At 60.8% G+C, this 18,261-nt stretch overlaps 1 protein-coding gene across 5 annotated transcripts in view; it reads right to left on the bottom strand.

Annotated features, from left to right (window-relative positions):
• COL7A1 (collagen type VII alpha 1 chain) overlaps window positions 1–17,089 on the bottom strand; it is a 31,591-nt gene extending 14,502 nt beyond the window's left edge. For 4 of the 5 annotated variants that reach the window (XM_064596518.1, XM_064596503.1, XM_064596523.1 and 1 more), the window contains exons 1-61: window positions 16,418–16,687; window positions 15,739–15,919; window positions 14,937–15,096; window positions 14,768–14,861; window positions 14,515–14,676; window positions 14,118–14,281; window positions 13,911–14,040; window positions 13,696–13,812; window positions 13,457–13,603; window positions 13,255–13,371; window positions 13,031–13,180; window positions 12,815–12,943; window positions 11,662–11,805; window positions 11,447–11,572; window positions 11,204–11,347; window positions 10,525–10,644; window positions 10,224–10,367; window positions 9,779–9,904; window positions 9,534–9,680; window positions 9,196–9,318; window positions 8,705–8,851; window positions 8,310–8,444; window positions 8,078–8,224; window positions 7,860–7,996; window positions 7,444–7,570; window positions 7,209–7,355; window positions 6,949–7,121; window positions 6,812–6,847; window positions 6,701–6,727; window positions 6,564–6,608; window positions 6,427–6,489; window positions 5,938–6,009; window positions 5,807–5,842; window positions 5,638–5,673; window positions 5,400–5,471; window positions 5,212–5,289; window positions 4,943–4,969; window positions 4,807–4,860; window positions 4,603–4,665; window positions 4,451–4,510; window positions 4,311–4,346; window positions 4,068–4,112; window positions 3,953–3,988; window positions 3,555–3,599; window positions 3,436–3,471; window positions 3,268–3,300; window positions 2,898–2,930; window positions 2,666–2,719; window positions 2,530–2,589; window positions 2,399–2,434; window positions 2,215–2,295; window positions 2,076–2,111; window positions 1,833–1,877; window positions 1,585–1,656; window positions 1,316–1,360; window positions 1,037–1,063; window positions 809–838; window positions 611–691; window positions 499–534; window positions 387–422; window positions 217–297 (exon numbers count right to left, since the gene is read on the bottom strand). In XM_064596518.1, coding sequence (XP_064452588.1) covers window positions 217–297; window positions 387–422; window positions 499–534; window positions 611–691; window positions 809–838; window positions 1,037–1,063; window positions 1,316–1,360; window positions 1,585–1,656; window positions 1,833–1,877; window positions 2,076–2,111; window positions 2,215–2,295; window positions 2,399–2,434; window positions 2,530–2,589; window positions 2,666–2,719; window positions 2,898–2,930; window positions 3,268–3,300; window positions 3,436–3,471; window positions 3,555–3,599; window positions 3,953–3,988; window positions 4,068–4,112; window positions 4,311–4,346; window positions 4,451–4,510; window positions 4,603–4,665; window positions 4,807–4,860; window positions 4,943–4,969; window positions 5,212–5,289; window positions 5,400–5,471; window positions 5,638–5,673; window positions 5,807–5,842; window positions 5,938–6,009; window positions 6,427–6,489; window positions 6,564–6,608; window positions 6,701–6,727; window positions 6,812–6,847; window positions 6,949–7,121; window positions 7,209–7,355; window positions 7,444–7,570; window positions 7,860–7,996; window positions 8,078–8,224; window positions 8,310–8,444; window positions 8,705–8,851; window positions 9,196–9,318; window positions 9,534–9,680; window positions 9,779–9,904; window positions 10,224–10,367; window positions 10,525–10,644; window positions 11,204–11,347; window positions 11,447–11,572; window positions 11,662–11,805; window positions 12,815–12,943; window positions 13,031–13,180; window positions 13,255–13,371; window positions 13,457–13,603; window positions 13,696–13,812; window positions 13,911–14,040; window positions 14,118–14,281; window positions 14,515–14,676; window positions 14,768–14,861; window positions 14,937–15,096; window positions 15,739–15,919; window positions 16,418–16,502 — 5,376 coding nt within the window. In that variant the 5' untranslated portion in view covers window positions 16,503–16,687. Of the gene's footprint in view, window positions 1–216; window positions 298–386; window positions 423–498; window positions 535–610; window positions 692–808; window positions 839–1,036; window positions 1,064–1,315; window positions 1,361–1,584; window positions 1,657–1,832; window positions 1,878–2,075; window positions 2,112–2,214; window positions 2,296–2,398; window positions 2,435–2,529; window positions 2,590–2,665; window positions 2,720–2,897; window positions 2,931–3,267; window positions 3,301–3,435; window positions 3,472–3,554; window positions 3,600–3,952; window positions 3,989–4,067; window positions 4,113–4,310; window positions 4,347–4,450; window positions 4,511–4,602; window positions 4,666–4,806; window positions 4,861–4,942; window positions 4,970–5,211; window positions 5,290–5,399; window positions 5,472–5,637; window positions 5,674–5,806; window positions 5,843–5,937; window positions 6,010–6,426; window positions 6,490–6,563; window positions 6,609–6,700; window positions 6,728–6,811; window positions 6,848–6,948; window positions 7,122–7,208; window positions 7,356–7,443; window positions 7,571–7,859; window positions 7,997–8,077; window positions 8,225–8,309; window positions 8,445–8,704; window positions 8,852–9,195; window positions 9,319–9,533; window positions 9,681–9,778; window positions 9,905–10,223; window positions 10,368–10,524; window positions 10,645–11,203; window positions 11,348–11,446; window positions 11,573–11,661; window positions 11,806–12,814; window positions 12,944–13,030; window positions 13,181–13,254; window positions 13,372–13,456; window positions 13,604–13,695; window positions 13,813–13,910; window positions 14,041–14,117; window positions 14,282–14,514; window positions 14,677–14,767; window positions 14,862–14,936; window positions 15,097–15,738; window positions 15,920–16,417; window positions 16,688–16,807 lie in introns of those variants that run through there. The other variant, XM_045862485.2, reaches the window with a different exon arrangement.
• Between the last annotated feature and the right edge of the window lie 1,172 nt (window positions 17,090–18,261).

Here is an 18,261-nt window from a genome sequence, read left to right as displayed (position 1 = left end):
GGGGTCAGGAGCACGCCCCGCTGACAAGACCACTGGTTCCCGCGAGCTCAGGGCCGGCCAGGCGCTAACGCCCCCCGCCCGGGCGGGTTCTGGGAGAAGACACAAACACCCCATCTGGCTCCGGGGCTCATCAAGACCATGAAGACCCAGGTGAGGCTGGGGTCATGTGAAGAAGGAAGGGGAGGGCGTGACCACACAGGGCCCATCACGACTCACATGCGGCCCAGGAGGGCCAGGGGCTCCTGGTTTCCCATCTAGCCCACCACGGCCATCCAGGCCGGGTGGACCCCGGTCACCCTGAGGAAAACAGAGAGGTAAGAGGCCTCAAAGGATAAGATGGACCTAAGAGTCTGGTTCATAGCTGAAAAACCTCCCTGCCCTCTCACCTTCTCTCCTGCTGGGCCTCGGACACCTGGGTCCCCCTGGAGAGAATAAGGTCAGATAAAAGGTGAGGGTAGGAGAGGGACTGAGGCTGCTGGGGCAAAGAGTATCACTCACCTGAGGGCCTGGGAGCCCCCGAAGTCCACTGACACCCTGAGGATGGGGGGAGGAAGAAATCAGAGCAGGCCTTCCCAGACCCACACCTCCTCAGGAGACCAACCACACTTACCCTCTCGCCAGAGGCTCCTGGGGGACCCGGGTCACCCTTGGGTCCTCGAGGACCCTCCTGCCCACGGTCCCCAGGCTCTCCCTGTGGCAGAGACAAGCTCGTTGAAGGAACAGCCCGAGGGCCACAGGCATGCCCGTCATGGAGGCACTTGGATGCTTCCTGTGCTCTGAGTCCTGCTCCACCCACAGACCCTGGTACCTTCTCTCCAGCTCCAAGTCCCGGGTCTACCTGGGGGGAGGGAAGGGAATGGTCAGTGAATGGCTCCGCAAGGAGAAGTGGGGCCAGTGAGGGGCTATGGGATCAATGGAGCTATCAGGAGGCCATGGGGGAAATGGGAGCCAGTGGAACGGATGAAGGGACACCATGCAGCACCAACAGGGGCAGGCGAGAGAGCTGACAGAGGACCAGACTCAGCTCAACCCTTACCAGCTGTCCAGGGAGTCCTGGGGGACCCTGGGAAAGGAAATGATTATGGTCAATAGGAGCCCCGAGGTCCCAGGGCGTGGCTCAGGTTTGCCCCAGGCCCAACTCTGCTCCCAGACTCCCAGAAGCACCCCAATGCCAAACCCCAGAAGGCAGGTCAGGCCCAGAGGTGGCCATCAGTGGCTCCCCACCTTGACCCCCAAGCCCCTTATGTGGCCACCAACCAGACCAAACACTGGAAATCTCCATCCCTCCAGAGCCCAGGACACTGGCAGTACTCACCGGCTCCCCACGGTCCCCCTTGGATCCAGATGGTCCAGGGCTGCCCTGCAGAAAGTCAGGGGGTCAGGGTCACTCAAGACAGGCGGCAGTTTCAGGGAGTTTGGGAAGCAAACTAAGGACTCATGGGGATCCTGGTGGCCTCTGGAAGTTGCGATGAAGGGGTCACAGGGGACCATGAGGATTGAGCATTGCAGGGTTGGGGCGGCAAGAGCAGGGGCTGGGAACTGGCTGGTTGAAGTTGGGGTTAGGGGTCAGGGGTTAGGACTCACGTTTCGTCCATCCTCTCCAGGATCTCCTTGGTCCCCCTTCTCACCCACAGGCCCCCGAGCTCCAGGTGCCCCCTGGGAAGAGCAGCTGGCCTGAGACAGGCTCCTCCCAGCATTTTGCAGGTTTCCCATGAGCCCCCCCATGCTGCCCCAGGTTCCTCATCACCCCCAAACCATGCCAGAGTTTTCCATCACACCAGGCCTCCCTCCAGACTCTCCAGCATCCCCTTACTTCGCCCTGCCAGGCTTACCCGAAGGCCACGCTCGCCAGCTTTCCCAGGCAAACCTGGGTCACCCTGGTGATGGAGAGAAAGCCACACTGAGCAGGTAGGCTGGACTCAAACTTTGACTCGGGGAGAAGGGGCAGAGAAGGGCCTGGCACCAGCTGGACAGTAGGCAGGGGAAGGGACTGGATGACCTGGTGGAGCCCCCAGCCCAGAGGGATCCCAGTTCAAGAGTAGAGGCTCAGAAATCACACTGGGAAGGAGTCTCACCGGGGGGCCCATGTCACCTTTCTCTCCAACTTCACCCTGTGAGACAGGAGAGTCAGCCCTGAGCCCCAGATGCCCCATGGTGCCAACAACACCCTAATCCCCTGTCCCCCAGGACTCCCCCCAACTCCAGCTTTCTTACTTCTCGTCCTCGGGGGCCGACAGGTCCTGGGGTGCCAGGCCGCCCAGGGTCTCCCTTCTCTCCAAGAGGCCCCGAGTCACCCTGTGGAGGAGGCAGAAGTGAGGTGATCAGGATGCAAGTAGCCCACCCTTGGGGGATGGTAATCCCAGAAACCTCGAGGTTACTCAAGGTCACAGGTACTCACCGGGGGTCCTGCTCTGCCGGTGAGGCCAATGGGACCCTGCAGGGCATGGGAAGGGGCATAGGACTTAATTGGGGCTCCCAGGTACTACCTCATCTCCTTCTATCACACTCCCCAATCCCACATTTATTCACCCGGTCTCCAGGGTCTCCCTTGGGGCCAGGGTCTCCGGGAAGAACCAAGCCAGGTGGGCCCTGTGGTGGAAGAATCAGACGTCAGGGAGCACAACCCTCACCTGCCCTACCCCCTAGACACTTTCCCTTCACTCACCTGCTCTCCTTTGATTCCTGCAGCTCCTCTGGGCCCAGTGGGCCCCACATCTCCCTGGAGGTGACAAAGACCATCAACCATCAGCATCAGCCCCAGGTTCCATGAACCACCCCCGCCACCACCCTGACCTAGCAATTATGCAGAACTCTCTACCCCCCAGGGGCCTCCAAGCAGGCCCTGTGACCTTGACCTCAACCCTGCGTCAGCCTCCTTTCACTCTCGCCAGAATTACCTTCTCTCCTTTGGCCCCAACACCGTCAGGTCCCTGAAAACAAACAGGACAGACATGCTTGGCCCCACCTGGGCACCGCAGTACTATGTGGCTGACTGGGGATGGGGTAATATCAAAGTGCAAGTCATGGAGCTCAGTCTCTGTCCAGAGATCACAGAGTCACGGCTGGGAACCAGGCAGGGGTTACACGGAGCTCATGACCTGTGTGACATCACAGGGTCACAGGTGACAGCCAGGACTCAGGAGATGTGTTATAGCATAAGGAGAGTCACAGAACTCTTAGCCTGCTCAGGGCCCCAAGGTTACGAGGTCCCAGCCTGGAACGCTGGTCTACAGGCAGGCCAGTGCAGGCCATCCTTCCTTTGCTCACCACTGCGGGGTCCCCAGGGCGACCAGGCTCCCCCTGTGGAAAAAGGACAGAGGCAGGGATTGGTCAGAGACCCACCTAGGAACCCAAGGGCCTGGTGTCCGACCTGCCACGATCCCTCCTAGTATGGGGTGCAGTGGGGAGGGGACTGGTCCCCAGGCAATGACCCACCTTCTCTCCTCGGCGGCCGGCAAGTCCTGGTGGTCCCTGCATGTGGAAAAGGTGTGAAGCCAGAGTGGGAGGAACACATGAAAAGCCCTCTCCCGGTCCCACCACAGTCACAGACTCACTTCGGGCCCCTCAGCTCCAGGACGCCCAGCCACTCCAGGCAGCCCCTGGGGAAGAAGAGCAGACATGCTGGTCTGGGAGGGTGGGGGCAGGGAGATCATGGCAAACAAGGGCTAGAGGCTGTGAGGGTGCAGGAGAGAGGGCATGAAAGGTCAGGATTCAGGTGGCAGGGGTCGAACTCAGCAGGACAACGGAGACAAGATCAGTGGAAGTCAAGGTCAGTTCAGCAGGGTCAGGAAGTTAAAAGCGGGTCCCAGGGGTTGAGGGTTAGAGCCCGCATCAGCAGGAGTTATGTGAGGAGAGGTGAGGGGCAGAGGGAGTCAAGGTTGAGAAGTCAAAACCAGGAAGGGGCACAGAACTCGAGTCAGCTGGGCACTGGCACTGGGGTCAGAGGGCTCACCTGGGGTCCCACTGGGCCGGGGGATCCACGTTCACCCTGATGGAACAGGATGGGTCAGAGCTGAGTCCAGCCCCAGACCCTCTGGGGCCCCAAGAGACCCCTCGGCTGCACTTACCTTCTCTCCAGTTTCACCCACAGCCCCTTTCAGTCCTCTGTCACCCTAAGGGGAGACGGATAGGAGAGGTGCCTTGACTGTCAAACCGCAGAGAAGGTGTCTCAAACTCTAGCCATCCTGCCCCTGAAACCACAACCTCTGACCTGTTGAGAACCCTCATCTCCTGATCCCCCTACCTCCCCCAAACCTATAGCAGTCCCAGTGTGTCACACCCCACACCTGACCCCCCAAAATGGTGCTTACTTTGGGGCCAATGTCTCCAGGAGGTCCTCGAAAGCCCTAGAAAGGGTTCAGAGATTTGGGTTTGGGCATAAGGATAGCGTAGAGGGTAGGAGGTTGAGGGAGCTGTGGCCGCCCCTCAAAACCCTTGCCCCTACACTCACCCGCTCACCCGGGCTCCCAGGTTGTCCTGGGAGGCCTGGGGCTCCATCCTCACTGTCACCCTGAAGGAGAAATAGATGAGTAGAAGACCCTGCCCCCAACCCACCCCCACCCCCGCCCCAGAACTGGGACACCAAGGGGTCAGGCTTCCTACCTTTTCTCCTTTCTCTCCAGAGGGGCCAACTGGGCCTTGGGGTCCGGGGCTTCCGGGAAGACCCTAGGGGAAAGTGTGTAAAAACATGAGCCCCAAACTGTGAGGCCCAGCACCCACCCACTGCCCCAGCAGAGCCCCAGCCCCAGTATCCACACCCCTGAGCATGGCCCCAAGTTCCCCAGCAAAGCCTCAGGGCTCCCTCACCGGCAGCCCAGGCTCCCCTGGAACAGTGTCGCCATCACCTGGTCCTGGAGGGCCCTGAGAAAGAACAGCAGGTGAGGAGATGACCAAGGGGAATCAAATTCCAAGCCACCCCCAGGATACCTTGCCCCTCACTTACCCGCTCCCCACGATCACCTTTGTCACCCTGAAAGACAGATCATGGCCCCATGACCCTGGACTACACCTCCACTCCCCAATATATGGGAAAAATGAAGGTCAGGGGGACAAATTGGATTACAAAGGTCATGGAGGAACTGAGGAGCCATGGGGGGCTGAGGGGTCACATGGGATCAGAGCAACCAGTACGGGTTGTGTGGGTTCAAATGGGGTCACTAGGTCACCAGATCACATGGAGGTCATGAGACCATATGGGGGTCATGTTGTCACCTTCACGGCCGTTCCAGGAAGTCCTGGGGGACCACGGGGTCCTGGGTCCCCCAGTGGGCCACGGGATCCAGGGAGGCCCTGATGGAAGAGACAAAGTATAAAGTATACCCCACAGACCCCTACTCCCACCCTGCCTCCCGCTGGCCCCCCACCACACATCACTTGCCCCCACATGTTCTGGAACTTACAGGAGGTCCAGGGTCCCCTTTCTGCCCAGGAAGCCCCGGGCCCTCGCCTCCAATGACTCGTCCAGGCTCTCCCTACAGGACAGAAAGCAGTGGACAGGATTCAGGGTATGGGAGCCTTGAGGTGGGAGAAGCCCCTAGAGGGGCCTCAGCTATTCCTTATCATGCCATAGGCCCTGCACAGTGTCCAGCCTGCTCCTCCCTGGGCCATCCTGGTTCCCTCCCTTCCCCCTGCACCTACCGGCTCCCCCTTTGGGCCTCGAGGTCCTCGCTCTCCCTGAGGGCAAAATGGAGCAAAGGGTCATGCTTGGGCACAAGCGCATCTTCGCTGCCCCACCCCAGCAGGCCCCCGCCCTGCAGAAAGAACTTTGGGAAGACACTGGATGAGCAAAGAAGGGAAAGCAACTTACTGTTTCTCCACGAGGACCAGGCCACCCTGGGGAGCCCTGTTAATGGAAGCCGTCAGGACAGTCAGACCACCCACCCACCCATGCAAGCAAAGAGTCCCAGCGTGTGACCTGCAAGGGCAAGGCTTGCTTACCTTTGAGCCAGGGCTTCCAGGAGTCCCAGGGCGGCCAGGGCTGCCTGGAGGCCCATCTGCCCCTGGGAAGCCCTAACGAGGCAAAGAGGTCAGGGCAGGAAGGGACCCTCCCTCCATGCCCCTGGTTTGCTGGAGAAGCCCAGACCCCACAGGCCCCCGAGTGTCGCTGGGGTGGGGCAGTGGGGCAGAGAAGGAGCCCTTCTGAGCTAAACGGGGCCTCATCCCGGGCACAAGGGCAGTGATGAGGCAGAGGCCCTTCTCTGCCTCTGGGATTCAGAACTTACTCCCAGGTTCTCTGGCGGAATCTCAAAACTCCCCTGGCTGCTCTGCTTTAGGTCCTTTCCCAAAGTCACTGATGTGGTTTATAATGTCCATTTAGGCTTCTGGGAATACCCTGTGGTTCTGCCCCTGTTCTTTCCTTCTGTCTTCTAAAAACCCTGGGGACACTTGCAGGAGTGTCTTAGGGGAAGCTCAGTGGTCTCCACTCACCCTTTCGCCCTTGGCAACGGTACTTCCTGGGGGCCCCTGGGGGCCAGGAACACCAATCCTGCCCTGAGAGGAGAAAAGCAGGTGAGGAGGCCGTGCACCAGTCCAGGAGCAGAGGACAGGTGTGGGGAGGCACTCACCGGAAGGCCAGGGGGGCCAGGAGGCCCGGCTTGTCCTCTCAGGCCCTAGGAAGGGTGATCAGTGAGCCCTATGCCACCAGCGCCCCCCAGCCCCACTGACCCCCAACCATTCTCTGCCGCCAACTAGGGCCACTCACCATCTCTCCAGGTTCCCCCTTCTGGCCCTGGGGAAAGATACGTCGAATGAGGGTCAGAGTGGCCAGCGCCAGGTGTGGCCCTCACCCACCCTCTCAACCCTGGACATTTACCTTTGGACAATGCACCGTGCAAGGCTCTGGCTGTGGCTGTGGACATAAGGTCTCCTTGAGGCCAGGCTCTTCCACCAAGAGTCCCCAGACCCCCTCTCCCCTGCCAGCTACCCCTCCCCTAGAGACCCCTTGCAAACCTGGGTGGCCGAGCCTATCTGGCACAGGGATGTTGCCAAACCACTGACTGCCCGCTCTAAGCTTGGACCATCATCCACAGCAAAGAAAGTCTGGACAGGGTCCATGCCTGGCACCAAGCGACGCAACTGTTCTGGGTCAGCTCCAGCCTGGCCCAATATCATCACTTTGAGCCCTAAGGAGGGGTCCGGCAGTCTGCATGACAACCCTGCTGGAGCCAGCCCGATTCCCAGGCCCCATCCCCACCAGCCCTTCTCCTCACCAGCAGCCTGGGCCTCACGGATAGGGCTGAAGATGTCACCTCTCAAGGGCTCATCTACTAGCAAAACCATTATCCCTGGTACATGCTGGCGGCGCCCGGGAGCATCCGGTGCTAACAGGTGTCTGTGAGCAGTAACCACAGCGGTGCCTGTGGGAGAAAAAACATGTCAGAACCCAGGGGCAACCAGTTCCCTGCAGGGAAGCCCCAAGAGTGCATGTCCAATGCAGTTCCTTACCCAGGTTGTTCCCACTTGGGTCCACGTAGGGGATGCTGCGGATCTTCTGCAGGATGACCCCGGGATCATAGGAGCTATCCAGCGGGAACAGTGGGGAGGGCTGATGACTGTAGGACAGGAGGCCAACCTGGGGTGGGGGGGGGGCAGACACAGAGCTGGGGAGGATGGCAAAGCAAGGATGACAGAGCCTATGGGGAGAGATATGGAGCTAAGGGTGTGGGACTAAACCTGAACACTAGGGAGTCAGCAGTGATGGTAGGATAGGGAGCCAAGCAGCAGATGGGGAGATCTGGAGTCTGGGGAGGGTTGGGAGACAGCCTGGACCACTGGTAGAGGAGGGAAATGGTAGCTGCTGTGAAGCCTGGGACAGGGAAGGGCTGGGATAGGAAGGGGTCTGGCTGCCTCTGGGGTCAAACCTGGACCGCCTGTGGCCCAAGAGGCCCAAGTGCAGACACCAGACGCTCCAGGGCTCGCTTTACAGCCTCCGCACGATGAGCATTGTCCTGAGTGGTGTGCAGCAGGAACACCACATCCATCAGGCCATGGGGACACACTGCAGGAAGGCAGCTGAGTTATTGAAGCAGCTGGCCCATCTAGCTACCCCCTTAGGCCCCTCCCACTGTGCCCATCATACCTGGGATGTGTGTGACAGAGGCCTCAGGACCCTGTACACCCTCCCGGATGGGTATCAGCGAGAAGGTGTAGGAGATGCCAGGCTCTAGCCCTGTCACCTGCTGGGAGCTCGAGATCCCTGGAAGTGTCTGTGAGGCCCCAGGGATGTCTGCAGAGGATAAAACCTGGTTAAACGGGAGGCCTTCCATGGAGCCCCAACTGCCAGCCCACCCCAACCCTGGCCTCCCCTTCACCTTGGCCAGGCCGTCTGAGTGGTCGCCAGGACAGGATGTAGCTGGATACTCCAGACACGGGAGTCCAGGCCAGAGTCACTGAGTCAATTGAAGTGTCCACCACACGCAGTTCAGGTCTTGGGACACGGGGTGACTCTGAAGAAGGAATCAAACACCAGGGATCAGAGCCTACATCCTGAGAACCCAGAGGGGAGAGCTCATATGAGGCGGTTCTCGGGTAGGATCATCTTAGTGAAAGAAGTGTCATGTGAGATCATGCTGGGGTCACCCCAGGGGCAAGAGTGGTAGGGGGTCTACAGGAGTAGTCACTAAGGGTCATGGGGTGCAGGAAACCAGGGTGGGTCATCAATGGGGAGGAAGCTCACACCAGGGAAGAGTGGACTCTCTGGGCTCACCAGTGCGTGCAGTCACTTCTGTGGGGGGCCCTTCTCCAGCTGACCCCAAAACGCTCAGCCATATGCGGTATGGGGTGGCTGGTTCTAGCCCATCCAGTTCATAGCTGCTGAGATCGGGCCCCAGGACCCGGGACTGTTCCTGGCCACCTGCGGCAGGCATGAGAGTGGGACGCAAGACACGTGGGAGGGTGCTACAGACCAGCATTAATGAACTTGCCTACCTCACTGACTGACCCTGCTGACCAGATCCACCCTCCTAATTGATCTTCCCCATTCTCGCTGACCCTGTTCCCTTACTGACCCTGCACGACTGACCCTTATTGATCCCACCTGGATAACTGATCCCGCACACTGTCACTGATCCAGCAAACCACCCCCACAACTGAGAGACCCTGCCCACTCACTGACCTCGCCTATCTAGCCAGCCCCGCCCCCAGCCCCGCCCCCGCTGGTCCCTGAGCCCGCCCCCGCAACCGGGGGACAGCTCTCACCCTCGGGTCGCCAACGCAGACGGAAGCCCTGTGTCCCGGGCACCGGCTGCCAGCGCAACCTCAGCGAGTGCTCCCCTCGCTGCACGACGCGAAGGGTCTCCAGTGCTGGCGGAGCCTCAGGCGCTGCAGAGAAAACCCAGGCTTCAGGGAGGCTCCGCCCCCACTGGCTCCTGAGCCAATCCCAGACCAACCCTGGAACTCGCACCGCCCCAACTGACTCCTCTGCCTATCCCAGGCTTCATCCCTCCTTCCCCCTCGTACCCTGCCGCGCACAAAACCCGCCCCCAAACCTTCCAAGCCACCAATCCAAGGCTAGCCCCAGCCCGAGCTCCGCCTACGCGTAGTGACGACAATGGAGACCGGCGCGCCCTCACGGTCCCCGACCAGTGCAGTCACTCGCACCGAGTAGCTGACACCGCCTTCGAGGCCCCGTATTTCTGCGGAGTCCGTGTTTCCCGGGAGCACCTGCTGTCTCGTGGGGCCACCTGGGCAGGCAAACACGGGGCAACAGTCGGGGTGGGGGTGGCGCACCAGAGAGGGCAATCCCAGCCAGGAGGGACAAGGGCGGGTCGGGGAAACATACCCTCGCTGCGGCCCCAGGCCAGGCTGTAGGCTGTGGCTCCAGTGACCCCCACCCAGGTGACCCGCAGAACATCACTGGAAGCATTGAGGATCTGCAGCTTCGACACACTGCCCACGGGCGCAGGGTCTGGGGGCAGAGGCAGGGTAAAGGGTCAGGGGCCACTGGATGGCTGGTAGAGAACAGGGTGGCAGTGCAAACATGGTCATCTGAAGGTCAGTGTGAGGTTAGTATGGACAGGTCAGTGCAGGCAACCTCTGAGAGGGAGGAGGTCAGTGCCCCAGAGTGGGCAGTGTGGAGCGGCCAGGAGGTCGCTGAGGGTGGACACTTAGTCAATGTGGAGAAGTCGCTGAGCAGTGATGGAGAGGGCAGCTGAAGCAGTCAGGAATACAAAGAGGGGTGGGGTAGCCAATGAGATGCGGTTGCCAGCTGGCCAGGGTCCACTCACCTGTCCTCACAACCACAGAAGCAGGGGTCCCATCCACACCAGCCACATGCGCCCACACATGCACCGTGTACTCAGTATCTGGCTCCAGCCCATCCAGCTCAGCCACTGTGGCCTCTCCGGAAACCAACTGGGATTTCTCTGGACCTGGGAGGGGGAATGGAGGCAGCTCCAGGGCTAGCTGGATTCTGTCCCGCAGTGCCGCACCTGGACCCCTAATAACCCCCCAGCCCCCATTCCACCCAGACCTGCCCCCCACGACCCTCCAAAACCTCCGGTCCCCTCCAAAACCCCTGGTCCCCACCATGGCCCGAGTGCCAGGAGATCCTGTATCCTGTGGCACCAGGAACCCTGTTCCAGGCGATGATGACAGATGAGCTGCTGGTCTGCGTCACATGGATAGTCCTCACTGGGCCCAGTGGGTCTGCAGGGAGAGGCAATGGAGAGTCTAATGGAGGAGGTAGTGGAGGGTCTGACGGGGGAGGATTGGGGGACCATCTAATAGAAGGCTATGGGAGTCTAGAAGGAGACAGGGATCTGATGGGGGAGGTAGTGAATGGGCCAGATGGGGGAAGAAGCGGGGGTTCTGACAGAGGAGATAGTTGCAGTCTGAGGGAGGCAGGTGATAGGAATCTGAGAGAGAAGAGGGTCTGACAGAGAAGATAATAGGGTTCTGATAGAGGTATGAGGAAAGTCAGGTGGAGCAGAAAAGGCAGCGGGAGCCTGAGAGATGAGGTGGTGGAAATCTGAGGGCAAAGAGAGTGGGATCTTTGAGGAGAGGCAGAGGAATCTGAAGAAGGTAGGGGCTTAAAAGGAGGCAAGGGAGGCCAAAGGGGAAAGCAGGACTCTGAGGGAGAAGGCAGCGGGAATTGAAGAGGGAGACTGTGACTGTTCTGGGGCGAAGCAAGGGTCTGAGACGGGAGGCACAGGGGTCCAAAGGGGCACTGGAGATAGATAGCCAAGGGGCTGGGTCAGGCCCTGACCAGTTTTAGCCACGATGACCACAGGGGGACCCTCCTCTCTTCCTCGCAGTGCTGACATGGCCACTTGGTAGGAGGTTCCAGGCCGTAGCCCCATGATATCTGTGGCAGTGGATTCTGGGGGCAATGTCTGGCTGGACTCTGGTCCTAGGGTCAGAGGGAAATGTTGACATGGCTCTTGCCTGCCCCCCCAATCCCCTATACCCCAGTTGTTTTTCTCAACCCTCCTATACACCCCACACCGACCACTGTCTGTCCTCCAGCTAATCCGAAATCCACTGGCTCCAGGAACAGGTCCCCAGGCCACCCTCACTCGTGTTGCATCTGCTGCCACGACTCGTAGCCCTGGGATGGCAAGTGGGGTTTCCAGTTCTGGGGGTTAAGGATAGAGGTCAGAGGTCAAAACCAGGACCGGAGTGAGCCAGGCAACTGTCCCCCCACAGCCCTCCTGCAGTGCTCACCCCGGCGGACCGTGAGGATACTGGCGCCACCCTCGCGGGTGCCCACTCGAGCAGACACCCGCACAGTGTAGCTTAGCCCAGCCCGGACATCGTCCAAGTCAAAGGCTGTCTGACTTCCAGGAAGCACCAGGGTCCGTTCAACCCCTAAGAGAGAAGGCAGGGTAAGTGGGCAGGGGTCAGTGAGACATAGGGATGTGGGATGATGGTGGTCAGTGACAGACGGTGACACAGGATACTGGACCAGTGATGAATGGAGACCCAAGATGATAGGGGTCCATGGAGAGGGATGTGGAATGTAGGACGACAGAAGTCAGTGGACAGCAATAGGAATTGACAGGTCATCAATAGACAGTGATGTGGGGTGACAGGGGCCAGTATTGGGTGGGGACAGGGGCTGCGAGATCAGCGTGGATAGTGGTTCCAGCTAGGGTCACCGAAGGGCAGGGACTGAGCTTGTGCTTGTGGAGAAGGGTGAAAGCTGCAGCCAGGGACGTGGGGCAGTGAGTGGAGACAGACCCGGGTGAGAAGATGGGCTGAGGCAGGGCCAGGAGCAGACAGCCTCTGTGACAGATCTGGACTCAGTTGCCAGCTCGGGGGATAGATGGACAAGGAGACAGGAGGAGGCTGTAGAAACCCAGGAGTGGTGGGCGCCTGGGTGGCTCAGTTGGTTAAGCGACTGCCTTCGGCTCAGGTCATGATCCTGGAGTCCCGGGATCGAGCCCCGCATCGGGCTCCCTGCTCAGCGGGGGGTCTGCTTCTCCCTCTGACCCTCCCCCCTTTCATGTGCTCTCTCTCTCATTCTCTGTCAAATAAATAAATAAAATCTTTTTTAAAAAATTATATAAAAAAAAAAAAGAATTGGGGCGCCTGGGTGGCTCAGTTGGTTAAGCGACTGCCTTCGGCTCAGGTCATGATCCTGGAGTCCCGGGATCGAGTCCCGCATCGGGCTCCCTGCTCGGCAGGGAGTCTGCTTCTCCCTCTGACCCTCCTCCCTCTCATGCTCTCTGTCTCTCATTCTCTCTCTCAAATAAATAAATAAAATCTTAAAAAAAGAAAAGAAAAGAAACCCAGGAGTGGAGAGAGATGGGGTGAAGGTGCATTCAGACCCCAAGAGCTGGATCTTTACTGTGTGTGTGGGTGTGGTGGTACTCACCCTGGGTACTGCGCACAGTGATGCGGAACTCAGTGGCACCGGGAACTGGGCTCCAGGACACTCGCACCCGCTGCCCAGGCAGCTCGGTTGCCTGCAGGTCCGTCACAGGGCCCACGGGCAGCTCTGGCCCTGTTGGAGAGCGCGGCATGAAAGGCTGCCCGGGCCCCCCGCCCCGTCCCTTCCCCCATTGCAGGGCCAGGCCCACAGAGCCCTTACCAGTGGGCACCACGGTGGCAGGTGTGGCCACCTCGCGGCCCTCCAGCAGCGTGTAGAGCGTGAGGCGGTACTCAGTGCCCGGTTGCAGCCCATCCAACTGGTAGCGGGTCACATCAGAGGGCAGCACCACCCTCTGTGGCGCCCCCAAGCCTGCCAGATGACAGGGTCAGGCCAGCTGAAGCCAAGCCCGACCCTGCCTGCCCACCCCTCTCCCCTGCACTGACCGCTCTCACGCCGCCATTCCAGCCGGTAGCCACGGGCCTCAGGCACCAAGTTCCAGGAAATGAGAATGGACGTGGGGCCCAGGATGACCGGGCGCAGGGTCTGTTCCGCAGAGGCGTCTGCCCAGGGCACACGGGACGTCAGTGGCCTCAGTGACCTGCCTGCCTGCCCACCCCACCCGAAGAAAGCCCCCGGCCTTCTCACCAGTGCGGGCAGTCAGGGAGGTGGCCGCCCCGACGCTCCGGCCGAGCAGGCTGCTCACAGTCACCTCGTAGTCCGTGCCAGGCTCCAGGTCACGCAGCAACACCGACCCCTGCCCAGGGCCCAGCTCCTGCTGCTGTGTGACACCACCTGCACGGGGGGCACGGGGGTGGGGGTCAGTGTGCCTTGCAGACTCGGAACCCTACGATCCTGTCTGAGGTGCAGGGATCCCCCTCACTCACCACTGAGGGCCCGCCACGTCACACGGTAGCTGGTGGCACCTGGCACACTCCGCCAAGCCACCAAGAGGCTGTGCGTCGTGGTATTCTGGATGGTCAGCTCCGGCCCCTCCAGGGCAGCTGGGGGAAGGTGCACCAGGGATTAGTGGAGTCAGGCTGGGGGGGGGGGTTACTGGGGCGTTAGGTGGGTGGGGTCAGAGGTTAGCAGAATTGCTCACTGGTCCGGGCTGTCCCGCTCACGGCCTCCCCGATGCTATTGGCGTAGAGGGCTACCACAGTCACCTGGTACTCGGTCAGTGGCCGGAGACCCTGCAGCTGCGTGCTGGTCTCACCAGCAGGGACGCTCACCTGCCCAGGGTCAGAGGTCACTTTACCTTGCCCAGCTAAATCCCCAGCCCCCCACCTGCCACCCCTGACATCCTTACCTCCCGCCGCTCGCTTGGCAGCGGCTGTCCCAGTCCTGTCAGAGGAGTGTACTGGACCTTATAGCCAGTCACAGGGCCACTGGCCGCGGTCCACTGTACTCTCAAGGACTGACTGCCTGCTTCAGACAGCACCAGGTCTCGGGGACCAGAGGTCAAGTCATCAGCTGGGAAGGGCAGGGAGTCAGGCAATCAGGCAGGAGGATCAGGGTTCAGACTTAAAGCGTAGCACTGGGGTCGAGGACCAGGAGCCCATGGGGTGGGGTCAGCACCTCGAGGGCAGGATCAGAGGATGGTACCCCCAGCTTGGTGTCGGGAGCACGTGGGATGGCATCAGCACTCCCAGGTGGGGGGCGGGGGCAAGGTCCAGGTCAGGGCACAAGTGCGGGCAGGCACTCACTGGGCAGGGCCACGGGCACGCCACCCGCAGTTGTACACACTCTCCGGGAAACAAGGGGCAGCAGCGTCCTCAAGATACTGAAGTCGTTGACGAAGAAGAAGAAATCACTGCTAGGCTGTGAGGCAACTCGCTTCAGCTCCTCGGGGTCGGCATTCTTGATCCCTGAGGTGATGCCCAGTCAGAGTTCAGGGGCTCACGTGCCCTCTGACTGGCCCCCGCCGCAGCCCACGTGTCACTGCAGCTTGGAACTCACCCACAGCAAACAGCTTGACCCCCTGCCCCTTCAGCCGCTGGGCAGCTGTGTCTACCAGGTCCTGGGACTTCCCATCTGTGATGAGGATGCAGACCTGGGGCAGGCGCAGGGGGTAAATCAGTGTGCCTCAGACAGCTAACTTGGGGGGCATGGTAGGGTGAGAGATCACCTTGGGGACACCGGGTCGGGCCAGCTGGGGCAGGAAGACGTGGTCAGCCACGTGGAGAATTGCAGCCCCTGTGCGCGTGTTGCCCCCCTTGTAGCTGAGCTCACGGATGGCTCGGATCACATCGCCCCCTGAGCCAAGGGCATCGAGGCCAAACTCTGTCCTGTGCAGGGGAGGGAAGGTGGCAACAGGCTAGGGGCCAGGACCTCTTCTGGCCCTGGCTTCTAGGAGGCCTCTGGGGTGAGATTTGTGAATATCAGGTCCCCTTGAGGGTCCTCTTTGTTCTGTGACTCCCCCTGTCCTCCAACGTCTGAAGCCGTTAACAAACTCCTCTGGTACCCCTCTGCACCCTGCCTGTGGCTGCAGCCCTTGGGGCTCCCTGCCTCTGGGAGCAGGATGTCTGGTTAATTAAGTAATTCTGGGAGGAAGGGTCTGGTTGTAGGGAGGTGGCCGTTGGCCAGGCAGGGAGGCAGGGAGGCCCTGTGGGAGGGGAGAGGCCGAAGGCATCAGGAAGCTGAAACATGGAAAGTCCGGTAGGCAGGGGGCATCTGAGGCCCCTGGGCTCTCCATCTCCAGATCAGAAAACACACTGGTGTCTTTGACAGGACACCAGCCTGGAGGTGTCTCAGGTGCGAGGACTCTACCCGGGAGACCCCTCCCTCTGTCTCCAGAGCAGGCCCTGGCTCAGGGGAGACGGGTCTGGGTTCCCCAAAGCCTGGCCTAGGGGTTTCTGGACTCCCTGCTTCCGTGGGGGAAGAATCCTGGTGAGAGCTATGGATCCCCAGCTCTGGGGGCCCCCACTCACCGGGGGTCGTCACTGTACTGCACGGCAGCGAAGCGCACGCCCTGTGCACTGGCTGCCCCGGAGAAGGGAAGCACCAGTCCCTCCAGGAAACCTCGAACTTCGCGGAAGTTGCCACGGCCGATGGACGAGGAGCCGTCAAGCAGGAACACGATGTCAGCAGCGTAAAGGCGTGTGCAGGTCACTGGGGCAGGGAGGAGCCATCAGGCTCTCTTCTGGGAGCCCACCCAGCCCTCCGTGCACTGTGGTCCCTTGGCACTAGGGGCTGGGAGGATGGAGTAGGCCTCGGTGGCTAAGCAAACCGGCCCAGGCCGGCTTGGGCCTGGGAACCTCGGAGGGAGGGAGAGAGGGACCCGGGGCAGACTCTCCGCGGAGGATTGGTGTGCACAGGCAAGGGAGAGCCACCTACGCGGGTGTGGATCTGGGACTGAGGCTGGCCTCAGGGGGCCACAGTGGAATGACAAAGAGTAGGCGACGCAGCGCGCATGTGGGGAGCCAGTTTGGGACCCAATGGGATGGGATTTAGTTTGGGAGACCCAGCAGGGGTGGCAGAGGGTTTGGGGAGTCCGGGGAGAGTTAGCAAGGATGCGGGCGGGGTCGTGGAGTTGGGGGGGGTCCCAGATGAAGGCCGCAGGTGACAGGGTGCAGCGCCCTGGATGAAGTCCTTCCCGGTGGTGCCCACCTCTCTCCCTGTGCTGGGCCCGCACGCGGAGCGCCCCTGCCAGGATCCCGGCGCAGAGCGCGGCCACCAGGAGCGGCAGCCTCATCCTGGGTGGGGGAGACGGTCAGCCAGGCCCCCCGTCTCTGTCCCTCGGCCCCCGTAGCTGTGGCAGTCCAAGCCCAGCGCACCCCCACCCCCAGTCCCGGTCTTGCCTGCCCGTCCACCGGCTCCCGCCGCCAGCCGTTGCCGCAGTCCCGCCGCCACAGCCGAGAAAAGTCCCTGATCCTGGGGGCGGAGCTGCGGGCGGGGTCCCAGGCGGCCCGCCCCCCACCCAGCGTCCCAAAGGCCGCCACCCCCACCACCCCTGCCGGGACAGATGATTTGACTCCACTAAAGCGTAAAGCCCCCCACCTCCTGTGGCTTCCGGGACTCCCCCCAGAAGGTTCTTGACTGATGCTGAGGCAGACCCCTCGAACCCTGTCCAGGGTCAGAAGTTGTGGCTGCTTTAAGGTCAGAGTGACTAGTGTCCTGACTGCTGGAGGCTGGAATTCAGATAGGTTCCTGCGGATGGAGGAGACAGCGGGATGGTGGTGGGGGGTGCTGCAGCTGGAGATGACTCACCCCCCACCCTATGGGGGTGCCCAGACAAGCCTTCAGGCCACGAATCCCGCCGGCCACTCCTGTGATTCAGCTATCCCTGTCTGTTGGATCTCTTGTGCCCCACCCCAATCCCCTTGACAGCTGGAGCAGCCCCCAGCAAATGAGGGGCTCTGGGTTCATCCCAGGGGAACCAAGGCACCACTGGACCGCATCTGAAAAATGCCCACCACCACCACCCCCCCGACCTTGGGAAGGGGAAGCCCAGGAGGAGAGAATCTGTGTCATGCATACGCATACACATCCATCCCAGTACCCCACACCCCCTGCCATGCCCTGAACCAGTCTCAGGCAGATGCCATCCAGCTGTGCCTGCACGGAGAGGGGTTGTCCATATGTGCAGGGTGGGACCACCCACAGTGACAGCTCATCTCTCAGGAATCAACCCCTTCCTGCCTACACCCCCACTGGTGGCCCTCTCCTGCTCCAAGTCCCCTTAACTACTCGTCCTCATTCTGGCCTGCCCGAGTCTCCTCCCTCACTCTATTCTTCTTGAAGACCCCCCTCCACCCATCATCCCACCCCCCAAACCCCCCAGGCCCAGAGGTCACCATGGGCTCTCCCTCCTTTCCTCACTGCTGTCAGGGTCCACCTGTGGCTGCCACCTTCGTAACTACCCATCTCCCTGCTCTCCCCTTAAGCAGCCTCTGACTTCCCACCCATTTCCCTCAACTGGTTTTTGACTGTAGACAGTCCCCTTTAACGCATCTCCAGGTCACGTACGCTGTCCTGAGATGAGCCTTTGTATGTGCGTGTCTTCATCATAGGGGAGTGATACCAAGGCAGAGATGTTCCCAAGAACAGCAGGCCCTGTGTTTTGTTTGTTTTCCTGCTAGTCCTAGATAATTCTGAGAAGCCCAGAAAGTATGCCTACACTCACCACTACCACCGAGTCCCTTCCAACATGCCTGGCCCCAGGCCTCTCCTGGGTCAACAGGCTGAGTGGTGAAGAGATGGGGCCTGCGCTTCATCTCCCCTGGGCTCCTTCCGGGCCGGGGCGGCGGGGGGGCGGTCTCTGGTATGTCCAGAGCTGGAGGCAATGAAGACCCTCCATGCTGCCTGTTTTCCTCTTGCCCAGATGGCCGAAGCCACAGAATGGCCCCTTTTATCACTGATCCCTCCCCCTATCATAGGATACAGCGCTGTGACCCACGGGGCCCAGAACTTTTTCCAAGGTCAGGGTCTCCTCACCCACATCCCAAGACCCC

The sequence above is a fragment of the Mirounga angustirostris genome, unplaced genomic scaffold (genome assembly GCF_029215605.1).
Source record: "Mirounga angustirostris isolate CCGP_5_RB_7025 unplaced genomic scaffold, mMirAng1.0.hap1 SCAF_1, whole genome shotgun sequence".
In the NCBI taxonomy this organism is placed as follows: domain Eukaryota; kingdom Metazoa; phylum Chordata; class Mammalia; order Carnivora; family Phocidae; genus Mirounga; species Mirounga angustirostris.
This window is presented reverse-complemented; position numbering and strand designations above follow the sequence as displayed.